General features: G+C 35.5%; 2 protein-coding genes across 5 annotated transcripts in view; both read right to left on the reverse strand.

The window, feature by feature from the left end:
* Positions 1 to 5,850: 5,850 nt before the first annotated feature.
* On the reverse strand, positions 5,851 to 11,511 carry LOC144958599 (guanosine-3',5'-bis(diphosphate) 3'-pyrophosphohydrolase MESH1-like). Its single transcript, XM_078890683.1, has 4 exons — positions 11,280 to 11,511; positions 8,387 to 8,442; positions 7,241 to 7,322; positions 5,851 to 6,376 (listed from the first exon to the last, which is right to left on the reverse strand). The coding sequence occupies exons 1-4, from the start codon at positions 11,407 to 11,409 to the stop codon at positions 6,066 to 6,068; spliced, it is 579 nt and encodes a 192-aa protein (XP_078746809.1). The 5' UTR covers positions 11,410 to 11,511; the 3' UTR covers positions 5,851 to 6,065.
* Positions 11,512 to 12,545: 1,034 nt separating this feature from the next.
* Positions 12,546 to 13,752, reverse strand: part of LOC144958484 (uncharacterized) — a 14,844-nt gene continuing 13,637 nt past the window's right edge. For all 4 annotated transcript variants that reach the window (XM_078890464.1, XM_078890466.1, XM_078890465.1 and 1 more), the window contains one exon: positions 12,546 to 13,752. This exon is cut by the window's right edge and continues 373 nt beyond it. In XM_078890464.1, coding sequence (XP_078746590.1) covers positions 12,752 to 13,752 — 1,001 coding nt within the window. In that variant the 3' untranslated portion in view covers positions 12,546 to 12,751.

Raw genomic sequence — 13,752 nt, forward strand, 5'->3', positions numbered from 1 at the left:
ATTGTTTCCCCTTTTTTTCAGTGGTGATATTCTCTTGAATAAACAAATACCGTATTTGCATATACCAAAATGGTGTGTATTCATTATTATTATTAATTTTGGGTCAAAGCTTCAATTTAGCTTAGAAATTTCAGGGTGGGGTTCCTGACCTCCCGTGGTGGGCAGTGAGGCACTAACTGTCTTCTATCCCTCTATAGTTGTTTTCCAATTTGCCTTCTGTCTTTGTTTTGGAATGAGATTATGTACTTGGTTTTGTCCTAGCCTTGGCTGGGAGGGAAACAGCCAAATGTATTGTTATTTTTTTTTGGAGATATTTTTTACTTCCTTGTAAATCATCTCTCTGTTATGTATTATTAAATTTGTTGTTTTGTATGTATAATGTAAGAATTTGGGTGTATTTCTCCTAGTGTGATCCTGTGCTCGTGTCTGGATGAGACTTTAGGTGATCTCAAACTAAGTACATTGATGGAAAGCTCTTGGAATCTGCACACACATATTCCCTATTTACACTATTCCCCTTTGTCGTACTTTATCTTGGGTACGTTAATTGTAATTCTAGAACCTTTTACTATCCCATTTTCTTATTTTTTTACTGGCGCTGATTTGACTTAAATGTGTCAGCGCTGTAAAACCCTTAAAAACAGAAACTTATCTTAGAAATTTTGTCAAAATTACGGACGGCTTACACTGAAATCAATATTTTGTTTTTAAAATCTCGAATACCTTGTGCAGGGCTCAACACTGTTATAGAAAACCCTGCTACTGCTACACTGCGCAAACTATCTCAGATGACTTCTGTCAATTAACAAAGCAAATAAAACTGTAAACTAGGATCCAAAGTTCAAGTTATAACAATGCAGACTGCAAATTATGAAAAATAATTGAACCGAAAACGATCATTTGAATTTAATTGTTTTACTAAAAACATACTGAAAAATACAATTGTCAATAATTGCGTTTGACATTTTGATGTGTTGCTCAAGTGTCTGACCCAATATGAGCAAGAATGTGTTTGTTCACTGGCTTGACGCATGGGTAACTTTATGAGATCCGAGTCTGAAAGATCTTCCACATTGTGTATAGAAAATATAAACCCAATTCATGGGGAGAATAAGTTGAGATTTATGGTATAAATTGACATCACTTTGTTTTCCTTGTAGACTGACTATTTAAAAAAAAATTGAGCTTTTATATAGCGCAGTATCCACTAAACGTGCTCAAAGCGCTTTGCAACGGGTCCCTGTCCAACAGCAACATTTAAAATTTAGGACAAGACATGACGCCTGTTAGGTTTTTTCCGACAAGAGACAATGCTGTTGACGGCCAGGTACTCATATTACACCCCCGAGTATGGTGAGAGAATGTGAGTAAAGAGCCTTGTCTCTGTCTGAAAAAATGGTAACATTGCCTAACAGGTGTTATGTCTTGTTCTTCATGTTAAGTGGTGCTGTAAGTAAAGAGCGAGGCTCGAACCCAGGACCCTCCGATCCGAAAGCGAGTGTCATACCACAAGACCACATAGCCGCACTATTTTACTTAATGCCCGTAGTGGCAAAAGAATCATTGCAAATCCAATAGTCAAAGCAGTTTTATGAAAAAAACAAACTGCCAAGGTATTCTGAAGTGGAAACCTAACGGAACTTTTTGACTAAAAGAAGATTTAATAATTTTTATGCATATTTAATTAGAAAAATGTCCTCAGTTGTTTTTTTTCTTAGCACTTATATAGCGCAATTTCTAGTCAACATGCTCACTGCGCTTTACTCAAGGTCCCTCACCAACAGCACCACTTAACATGAAGAACGAGACATGACTCATGACACCTGTTAGGCAATGTTACCATTTTTTTTCCGACAGAGACAACGGTTTTAATAGCCAGGTTCTCATATTACACCTGAGTGCAGGGAGAAAATGTGAGTAAAGAGCGTTTTCCAAGGACTAAACTATGCACCGCTCTGACTAGGATTTGAACCCTGATCTTCTGGTCAGAAGGCAAATGTCAGACCAAACACCACATAGCCGTTTTTATTAACCCTTGCAGTCAGTTTGATTTCTCGGATTCAGTTGATAATTTTTAATAATTTCATAAAAACAAACATTGTAATGTAATTTATAATTCTACAATAATAATCTTTGTGTTAAAAATTTTAATATCTTCAGAATAATAAATGACGCAAAATTTCTTTCAGATCAAATCTTTGTAATAAACGTGTAATAATAATAGTGATTTCTTATCATCTGAGCTTTGTTGGACACTCAACAATTTGGGCATGTAAAGAAACTACTTTCAATTGTATAGAAAATAACCATCATCTCAATGCGTTCAGTCTGTACAGATGTTACTGAATGCATTATTTAGATACAAATGCAGGATGTTTTCATGAATTCGGCAGTGAGTAGCAGTGCTTACCTAATGTGTATTGAAAAGAAAGGGATGTGTGGAGAACACTTTATATATAATTGTGTGGTCTGAAAAATCTGCAGTGAAAACTTCCAGCTTTTGCATGCCCGTTTTTTTTTCTTTTTTCTTTCTTGCAATTTTAAATATGAATAAATTTTGTGATTTTATTTTTCCTATCTTGTATTTTTTTCTTCTTTAGATTTCTTCTGCATGAAAATAAAAATGAATGATAAAACAAAACCAAAGATTATTTAAGGACAAAAATTTAGATGTTACAAGAGACTTTTAAAAAATGTAAATAAATATCTCTTTAAAATAAAATTTTGAAAGTCTGTTGTGTCATTTGATGTGGTTCTTTCAAACGGACAATAATGATCACCTCGGCAGTAGAAAGACAAAAACGGATATGAAACGTAACTCATCTCTAAAAAGCAAGACATAGTCTAAAGACCTAAGACCAAAGAATATTGCATTTAAAAAAAAAAGATTCTGACCAAATATGAAGTTTCCTGGTGATCTTAAAAAATTTGATATCCCCAATCACAATTCATTCATGATATGATCTATACTTTCGCTACGCTTTTTTTTTCCTCATAGCGTTTATTTGAACATTTGTATCGGTTTATCCATTTCTTTTCACTATTTAAAATTTTAACTATGGAAAAAACTCATTGTATTTTAAAATGTACGACTTATCAAGTGTGGATGAGTGTGTGTGTCAGTGTGTGTGGATGTATTGGGTGAATGAATAAATAAAAGGGCCCGAACTTTGATGCATGTCTGAAATCATGGTTTGAAACTTCACAAACATTATTTTAAAACAAATTTGTCAAAATTTCATGGCAATATTTTAAAATGTACAGCTTACATTTTAGCTTACATAAGGTTTCTGAGACGATCATACGATAGGAAGGATTGGATTGCATTGATGGCCAATGTCCTTTTCAGGTCCAACATTACTTGATGATGATGATAGCTAATGACCATTTTTATGAGACATTAAATACCAAAGAGTTACGCAAAATTACCCCAAATTTCAGCTTTTGTGTGTGTTTAGTTTCTCAAGGGTTTCAAATAGCTTGCTCATGACTCTTGGAATATTTTTTCCTGATGAAAATGGCTTGTTGAAATCTTTTAGAGTAAGACTTTCTCAAATTGAACCTCAAGTATTTTCTGGGATTTTTTTTTTCGTTTTAATGTAGCCCTATTTGAAGATTCTAATCCATTTTTTACATAACATTCTAATTATGAACTTCACCCAAATATTAACATTTTTTTAAAAAATCCGTTTTTAGATTTAAATAAAACTTTGCATAATTGCAGAATATGATTTTCATTTTTTTTATTGTATTTCCAATTTTTTATTGTTGTTTGACCCGGCTATGATTCAGGTGGTTGTGAGACCTCAAAGTTTGAACTTTTTATGTTTTCATTCATCCGATACTTAATAAAATGACCATGATGTGATGTGACGAATGTGTCTTGTTTCTTTGTTGTCATTTCAAATTCAAACAATCTCTCAACTCTCTCTCGTCTTTGGTGTCTCATTCATCGTGTTTTGTTGACACAGAGACAACCTCCTTTGTCTTTATAAATTAAAATGAAGCTTCTAATCCTCTAATCCATTATATGATTATGATTATCATTTCAATCAGGAAGTATTAATCTGGATTTTATAAATTAATAATAAATATTTATGCTTTTATGGGAAGTCTTTTAGTCCTCTAAATTTGTCATCACCTTCTTTATGGTAAACTCTTAATCCCTATGAGGAAATGATTTACAAGGTTGCCATATGAACACCCAACGAACCAGGTCTAGATGATTAAATCAAGACCAAATAGCATGACACATGTGTGTCCACCTCAAGATTACGAACCAAATATCTTACTGTAGTATCATGCAACTCCTCAGTCCAATTTCTTTTTTAAAAAAGCTGAATATTTGATTTGTACAGTGTTACATATCAACCAGTGATATTACATTTTTCCAGCTTTGTGGTTCAGTGGTACAACACCTGTCTCCCAACTCGTAAGTCAAGGGTTCAGATTCCGATTCCACAATGGGTGGCACTGAGTTGAGTCCGTATAAAATGCTCTTTATTCACATTTACTGATCATACACGGAATTAAGTACCTGACTAGTAACAACACTATCTCTGTCAAAATAAATTATAATAGTGCATAGTCTTCGCTTCTTGTCCTCCATGTTCAGTGATGCTGTTGGCTAAGGACCTGAGCTCACGATTTAAGTGGGGTTTTTTTTTATGAAAGCATTAGAGCATGTGGCAATGGAATATAAGGTCCAGAAAGAGCTACTGGTAGAGAACTTTGCTCGCATGTAAATAGACTGAGTTTAAAGCCTAGTAAATCTAGAAGAAAATACTTTGTAATAGACTAACTGCCCACCCTATCTGAAGGGTAGCATGCAATTGCTTGTTGTTTGCCTTTAAGACGCTTGCGACACTTAAATGTCATTTCAGAGCCAGTAAAAAGAAGAAAATGGAATATTAAAAGAAATTCAAGATTAACAATAAAAAGCACTGGTTCAAGCACAGGACAGAAGTAGATTCCAAAAGCAAACAATAAATGTACTTAGTTTGAGATCACTTAAAAGTCTTGTCCTGACAAGCACAAAATCCCACTAAAAATAACAACGTATTCAAATGTTTCTAAAATGCATTCAAGACAAAAACTATAACAGTATACAAAAGAGAGATGATTTACAAGGAAATAAAATGTCATCTCCCAAAACTAATATGTACTAAATTCGAGTGTTTCACTCTCAGCCAATGGCACCAGCCAGGGCCGAGACAAAATCAAGTGATCTCAATCAAAGACAAAGGCAGAAAACAATCTGGAAAAGAAAATATAGTAGGGGGATAGAGAGACAGAAACAGTGACACGCCCTAACCCCCCCCCCCCCCCCCCCCCCACTATAAGAGGTCAAAAGACCTCATCCAAAAGCTATTGGGTTTTTTTTAAACTACAGATACTAAGACAAGCTCCTATTCCATGAGCCTAAGGGCTTATGGCTATATGAACAACATTGACTATGGTAATGTAAATTGTAGAAAAGTAATATTATATATAAGAATGAAAAAAGTGTGAATGATAAAGTAGGTACTCGAAAAAGCTGAGAGAAAAATAAATGACAAAATCCATAACAAAAAAGTAACTTTGATTGCAGATTGAATCTCAGACCGTCTGATTGATTACAAGCCACAATGTGGTATCTTACGTGCCACCACCGTTACATCACAGTCACGGAGTTTACCTGATGGGATGACAGACTGTATACAGGCTTCTCCAAAAAAAAAAAAAAAATGAATACTTTACATGAACTCTTAGATTGAACTTTTGAAAGAAAAGGATCAAGAGAAACTTGCTTTATATGTTGTACAATGAGAAATGTATTTTATACAAGTTTTTATTGATATCTGATTGATGATGAAATAAAATCAAACAATCCATCTTCCTTTCTTCACTCAAACCCTTGGTTACTCACTCTCTCTCTCTCTCTGACTCTCTCATTTGCTCCCCCCCCCCTCTCTCTCTCTCTCTCTCTCTCTCTCTCTCTCTCTCTCCAATTTCCTGAGCACTCCTTTTTTACATGTAAAATTTTAATCACAGGCCTTAGACATAAATAATGTTCTTAAACTTAACTAACTCGTTTCCTCCACAGCTCCTACATTGATACCTCTAGCCCTAAACAAATCATCTAACTGTTTCTCTAAAGCCCCATTGACACCTCTAAGACCTGCTACAACCTGAACAGACCAATTGAAATATTCTTCAACCCTCTCCTTTGTCCAGCCATCCGGCAAACATCGATTGAGGTCTCTAAGATTATACAACTTGTCCGCTAATTTTACCAATTTTGCTCGATTTGATGCATGGGGTGCATGCAAAATCTGTTGTCTTTTTCTCTCCGCTTTTGGTAATGTCTTATCATCTGTTACATCTTTAACAAGATCTGAAAAATGGTATAAGAGTACAAGAAATCAGTGTTATTCGAGTGGATTCAAATCAGTATTATTCAAGGTGATTTTGATTCTGAAAAACATGTCATGTTCAGTTCAATTGTTGTATATATATATAATATATATATATATATATATATATATATATATATAATTTTAATATTTACCACAATGATGGAGTCAGTCTACATCGATGTTACAGGCCTTTACTTTTATATATATATATAAATATATAGGTTCGTTCTAGCAGTTCTTGAATAATGAGCTTGTCATTGGTAGAAAAGCAACATGAGACCAACATACTTTAAGAGACAACTTTATAGGAAAATTTCTGTATTGTAAAATAAATAAACAAGCCTCGAATGAGACAAAATTTGGTCTATGAAACAAATGTATTAACATTAAATATTTTATTTAAAGGAACACGAAAGTGCTCATTTGGCTTTGTCAATCCAACTCATTTAGTTGTCCAACAATTTGTCTTATGTCCGTGATTTTTTTGTTTCAAGTTTCTATAGAGCCAGCCAATATGAGGGTCAGTGGCTGATACTATGATAGTGGGAGCATAACCCCTTGTGCTGTAATAATTGAGACTCTAAACATAATTCGTCCCCATTAGTCAATCAAAAAACTAAGACTAATTAACAACAAACAATAAAGACTATAATTCATGGATTTGTATTTGTATCTGACGGTCACTGGAATGGAGCTGATGAAATTACATAATCTTCAAAGCACACCTTCTTCAAACTATTTCTACTGTTCCCGCAACTTTCTTGAATGTATATCAAATTGTTCAATGCAATTTTGACACCGTAGAATGCTAAATAAAAAACAGACAAAAAGAGGATTCTCACTCATAACATCATCACCAAACTCCTTGGATATTTCCTCAAAAGTTGTATCTGTATCTTCTACTGTATCATGGAGGAGAGCTGCCTGAAAGGAAAGGAAGATTAAGATACATTTCCATGTAGTCCTACTCATAACAATGAGCGAAAAAAAAATAATCTCAATTGGATTATTAAGTTTTTGCAGTAAAAAGTAGTCCTTTGAAAGCCATCGGACCTCTGCAAATGAGACAACTGGTTTTCACATGAAGAAAAACAATAAAATCCAGTTAAACTGAAAACTAATTAAACAAAAAGATCAATAAAGTAGAGGAAAACTTGATAATTTAAAAGCGTGAATTCCAGTAACACAGTTAAACTTACCAAAAGAAATGCTTCCTGTTTATCATTTACACATAAACAATTTTTCCATTTTTCAAAAACTGATTTTGCTTGTCCTTGACATGACATACATTTGTTGACTGAATAATAGTACTTTCTATAAATTCCCTTTATTCATCCCCAAGGGGAAATTTGTCTTTAGGGTCTATTCCAAGGGAAGACTGGAATAACCCAGGCATCAGCCGCAGAGCAGCGCCGCAAAGTGAGCTAGGGCGAGGTGACTTGCTCAAGGCCAAACAATGCAGCGGCGGGTGATTGAACTCGGTACCTTTCGGGTAGGAAGCAAAGACCGTACCACTGAGCCACGCAGCCCAATAAAGAAACATTGAACACGAAACAAAGAGATAGAAGACAGACCCATATTTAATTTGAAAAAAAAATAAAATCAAAGTGACAAATTAAGGAGAAGGCAATGGTGTAGGTTAGAGGTCCTTACAACACAGTTGGTAGAGCTTTTACACCCATCACACACATTAAGCCAGTTTATTCCAGTTTCTGTAACAATAGGACTCCATGGAGCTGGAACTTATCCCAGTTTCTCTAACTTTAAATGCAAAGTAGCTATCGCTTGCTACACTTTAAACAGAATTCTAGAATTCATCAAGTGCTTTTCACTAGGACTAACAGACCCAGCTGCCCAATAACTGCTGGGTGGAAAAGGGGTTAAAACTTGCCTGAAACGAAGATTAATTATTGATCCCTTTGCTTGTAAGGCCAGTGCCCTATCTTATATCACATGTCACATTTTGTTTAATTTATTTTCCTACCTACCTGTATCACTCCAAGATCTGTGACTCCAGCCTCCTCTGTGAGAATGTAGGCGACACCTTGAGTTGGAAAATATAGAAGAATCAATGTATATTGCAGATAATTAATGTGAGAGTCTTTTATTACGGTTTTCATTTCATGGGTTATACTATAACCTGTATTGATGCAAGTTTTAATGAGCATCGATAAAAGATTTGAATATGTACAGTTGACTCCGCTTAATCGCACACCCTTGGGAGTTCAGCTTAATGTGTCGATTAAGCGGAGAAGCTAATAATAGCAGCTTTCATATGCAATTCATGTAGGACCTTCCCTTCTGGGTTTTCTACAGGCTTAGGGCCGTCATATTCAAGACAAAGTCCCATTAGAATGTTTGTTTCTTAATTTCTATTTAATTAAACAAAATTGGTTGTTGTTTTTTTGTTTTTTTTTTTGGTTATTTGTTTTTTGTTTATTATTTTCTTTTTCTTCTTGTTTTTTTTTTCTTTTTTTCTTGTCTTTCACATGTTTTAGCGACAGCAAAATGGGACATTATTGTTTATAAAAACGATAATCGTGAAGCGTTGATTGCTTTCTATTCTGTGTAAACTGTTTATAAACACTTGTCTCCAATCCTGCCAAGCGTTCTTAGATTTAGCGGTGTTGTTTTTCCACCATGTCAAGTTTTTCAGTGTTTGTCACATTCCGATGAATCATCCTCGTCTTCCTTATCTAGGCCTTGTCTTTTGTGTAGCTGAACAGAGCTCCTGAGATGTCACTTCACTGCTGATGGGTATATTGTTGTCCTTTGTAAGGAATTGATCAAATGCTTTGGCCGAAAAATTGGGTGGAACGGGAACAGCTTCGTTGGTTTTATATGGCTCTTGGTTGTCACTGCAATCAAGGTGTAGCGATTAAGCGGAGATAGTGTGCGATTAAGCGGAGCGATTATATATAAAAAATTCTGTTTTTCTGTAATGTGTAGCGTATAAGCAGAGTGTGTGATTAAGTGAACTGTATAAGATGAACCCCCCCCCCCCCCCAAAAAAAAAAAAAACAAACAAAAACCCCCCCAAAAAAAACAACTGATATTAAGATACAAAAAAACAAATGCAGCCAACATAAAAACATGTACAAAAAAAAACACAAATGTAGCCAACATAAAAACATGTTACAAAACCTCTTATTCTTAATTTTTTATATGTGTTTTCCCATATGACCACTCCTGTAAAGACTGATTGCCTAAATAAGGTCAGAAGACACAAGCAAAGCATCATCTTTCAACTAAGAACACAACACATACCGCTCAACAACCATTTAAGCAAAATTACAAAAGACACATCCCCTTCCTGCCCCCTATGTCAACACCCCAATGAAACAGTAACACACCACTTGCTTGAATGTCAACCTCTTGAAGACCTGGGGATGCACATTCCTCCCACCAAATCCAAGCATCAGTAACACACTTTATAGTCACCTGGAACAACTACACAAGACGTCTAACTTCTACGTCATGGTACAAGACCGAAGGGCTAGAACTCAGGTGGTCGCTGGTTCAGATAATAATTTTAAATATGTGTAGACACAGATATGAAAATGAAATCCATTCCAAATCAACTGAGTTTGTGTAAAATTATTGTCCAGACTCTTTTGTTATTTTTGATTGACTAATTTCTATTGGTCATACTTTGTTCTGTAAATTTTTTTAGCGTTTTTACACATATAAAGGGTTCAGTGATTTGGTTGAAGAATAGTTAAACAGAGCAAGAATTGAGAGGGTAGCTTTGGGGGTGGGGCTTCTTCCACCTGGAATGAGTCAAATATGAACCACTTCTATGTCACTCTAGAAAGAAGTAGCTACAACTACACGCCCTTACAGGCTTATAGATTCATGTGGTGGTTTGTGATTGTAGTGGGAGTGGTGATGATGTAGTAGTGGTAGTGATGATGACTATAAGGATAATGATGATGATGATTTAATGGTGGTGGCAGTTGCTGTAGTTTTGATAACGATGTGGTAGCTGTGGTAGTGGTAGTAATGATGATGATGTGATGGTTTTGGTTGTAGTGGTGGCGGTGGTAGCGATGATGACGAGGAGGAGGGTAATGATGTACCTAAAGGTGGTGGTGGTGGTTGCTATAGTTTTGAAAACGATGTGGAGGTTGCTGTGGTAGTAATGATGATGTGATAGTGGCTATAGTAGTAGAGGTAGTTTATTGATGGTAACTTCTATTATTTGCAGAAGCACTGAGATATGGGTCATAAGCCAAGGCGAGAGTGTTTGTGTGTGTGTGTGTGTGAGAGAGAGAGAGAGAGAGAGAGAGAGAGAGAGAGAGAGAGTCCTTGTACCTTTATAATATTTATATTACTAACTGTAAATAAAACAATAAACGGGGACGGAACTATTCTCATTAAAGTAGTCTGACAGATGAGCTAATAGATTTCAAGATAGAGGTGGGGACAGGGAAATTGTGGGTTGGTTGAGGTAACAAAAACAAAACAAAACACGATCTTGTCAAGTTTCAGACTTGAAAGAAAAGTTGAAACGTTCAAAATCTCAATTCCCAGTCACACAAAATGTTTCAATCATCCCTCCTTTTCTTTCCTTCTTAAACTGACACACTCTCATTCAACTCCAAGCCAATCGACAACACGCAGAGAAAACACAGTGAGGGGACAAAGACTAATTTTCAGTTTTCAGAGACGGGAGTGCACTTTTACTATTGCGAATAGTGATTCTGCCGTGAAATACGCAGTAGTAATGTAAATAAGCATTTCGTTATCAAGAACAGCCAAGGTTTAAAGAGGTGCGCCGTTGGAACCCATATTTAGTTCCTTAAAAGTTGAAAGGTCCCGATCATTCGTGCGTAAACAAAGTAAAACAAGAGGCAGCACTGCCTACTTTTTCTTTTTTACCGATTGGATGGTTGATGTAGGGAGTCTTATCCGAGTCTTTTCGACGTTGATCTTTATGCTTTACCGCTGCAAAGTTTGCACATTTTATTATTGCTTTACAAAGATCCGAATTTGTGCTGTTATTATCCATGTTCGGGCCTGTATGAATGGAATCTAATCCGCAACAACCAATTTAATAGCATCCAATAGAGTCTAGTCCGTACAGTTCAGTACAACCTCAGTTCGTTATATCAATAGTTCGAAAATTAAAATTTTCCATAATTCAAGAAATAATTATCCCGTGGGTTTTCATTTGTTGGCTTTATTCATATCCAAGGGGAAATTTTGTGCTTAGGGCTATTCCAAGGGAAATCTAGAATCACTAAGAAGTAAACTGCAGCGCAGCGCCGTAAACTGAGTAACAGCGAGGTTCCTTGCTCACTCAAGGCCACACAGCGAGGCAGGAGTCGAACATGTACATTCGCGATAAAAAGCAAAGACCATACCGCGGTGCGTTTTAATTACCGGGCTCATATCATTTCCGCTTTATTGGCTATGTCTGCGTAGATGGATAAAAATTATTAATATGTGCACAATCGATATGCAGCCTTTGCAAGGGTAACAAGAGTGTGCTTCTATTTGTGTCTCATGTCAGGAGAGACTTTATATCGTTATCTTACCTTGTAGGTATTTCGGTGAAATGTAATCAACATCTACAAGCGGAGTGCTGACAAAAGACTTATACAATAATAATGTATTTAACGAGAGTCTTTTCTTTATCTCCGTGCAAAACTGAATAATGAAAATGTTGCAGCTTGAATCTCGAAGAAATAAATAACAATATGAAATTGAATTGAAGTTTCAATTTAATCAACAAAAAAACAAAAAAACAAAAAAAAAACAAAACAAAAAAAAAAAAAAACAGATAGTGTGGACGTTTCGGCGAATTCGCCATTAGTGTTTCATTCATCGTGTTTTGTTAATAAAGAGAAAACGTTTTTAAAAAGAAAAAAAAATTCCATCCGAATGAGTAAAGAAAATAAATATGAATAGAACAGCTTTTAAAAAGTACCAAAATACAAAAACAAAACAAAACAAACAAAATAAAACAAAAAACAAAACAAAAACAAACAAACAAACAAAAAAACAAACAAAAAAACAAACAAACAAACAAACAAACAAACAAACCCCACCCTCCCAGTAATAATGATTTTTTTTTTTAAAAGTAAAAATATAGAATGAAAAGAAAAGTAAAAAAGGGAGAAAAGGAACAAAGTAACTTTGCAATTTTTCAAAAATTAAATAAGTTTTATTTTAACACAAAATATCATGGAATAATATTATGAAACGCAAATTATAATATTGGCCATGACCACATAATATTATGTACATAAAGCGCTTTGAGCACGTTTAGTGGATATTGCGCTATATAAAAGCTCACGGTTTTTTTTTCTTACATCAGATTGTACAATTCATTCATTACCCTGTCCTCTTTAGATCATTAGTAACATAAAAAACATAACCAATATTATTTGAAAACTGTACATTTTAGGGGCTGACGGAGATCCGTTTGACCGAGGAATTCCCTTTAATTTTTCTTTCTTCGTTCGTAAGTTATTTGAACCTGTTGTAGACATCTCCAAATATGCGGCACTGGAAGAAGATACCGTTGCTGACCTCCCACCCGGTCCTTTTGGTAGACTGAAGGCAACGTAATAATACTCAAATGGGTTGTTAGGATCCTTCTCGATATTGTTTTCCAGATCGTGTTCAGGAAGCATCTTTATCATGTCTGAAGTTGAAGGCGTAGAGGTATCAGTATCAGTTTGAGTCGTGAGTCCGGTTTTGGTATATGCAGTTACTGTATCTCTATTCGGTGTGTAGGAATAGGTAGAAAGTTCAAAGTCATAATTTGAGCTATCAGTGTTATAGATAACTTCAGCCATTTTAAACGTAGTCTTTGAGTCAACGATTGGTTTTCGAACCAACTTTGTTGTGTAAAGTGCATTTTTAGTAGGTGTTACAGATGTGAAATTGTTGTCACCGTTGTGATTTGTGCTTTGCATTCCACCGGAAGTAGAACCAGCCAATGTCACATTGACCGTATGTTTTCCTCTATCATGAATTTCGTTTTGAGGATCTGTAACATTTCTATGTCTTGGCGATGGTTTCTTTTTTCTACGATTTCTTGCAATTCTGTTTCTACCACGGTTACGAAATCTTTTTATAACGGAAACCCCAGATGGATTTCTGTTACGATTCCTTTTGCCTTTTCCTTTCGCCAATCTCCCGCGCCCTCTCCTGCCTTTCTTTCTGAAGTTGCGGATCCTTCGTTTTCTAGAGATGGTGCTGCCTCTACCGGCCTTATTATGTCTGATGTGCGTGGTGTTACCGCTTACTTGAGTGATATTTCTGTAAGCCACGTCTCCCGTCATGTCATATGTCATAGCCGTTCTGTTTGCTTGAATCCTGCTGGTTTTATATCCGGATATCT

The sequence above is a fragment of the Berghia stephanieae genome, chromosome 13, assembly GCF_034508935.2.
Source record: "Berghia stephanieae isolate SIO BIC M18660-M18661 chromosome 13, UCSD_Bste_1.3, whole genome shotgun sequence".
NCBI lineage: Eukaryota > Metazoa > Mollusca > Gastropoda > Nudibranchia > Aeolidiidae > Berghia > Berghia stephanieae.

What these genes read in the sequence shown, in the direction of transcription:
- LOC144958599 (XM_078890683.1), bottom strand. Translation starts at nt 11,409, where the DNA reads ATGGATAATAACAGCACAAATTCGGATCTTTGTAAAGCAATAATAAAA. An exon ending in CAGATCTTGGAGTGATACAG is followed by an intron (nt 7,323 to 8,386) that starts GTAGGTAGGAAA and finishes CTTTCCTTTCAG; the next exon opens with GCAGCTCTCCTCCATGATAC. An exon ending in GTTTGGTGATGATGTTATGA is followed by an intron (nt 6,377 to 7,240) that starts GTGAGAATCCTC and finishes ACCATTTTTCAG; the next exon opens with ATCTTGTTAAAGATGTAACA.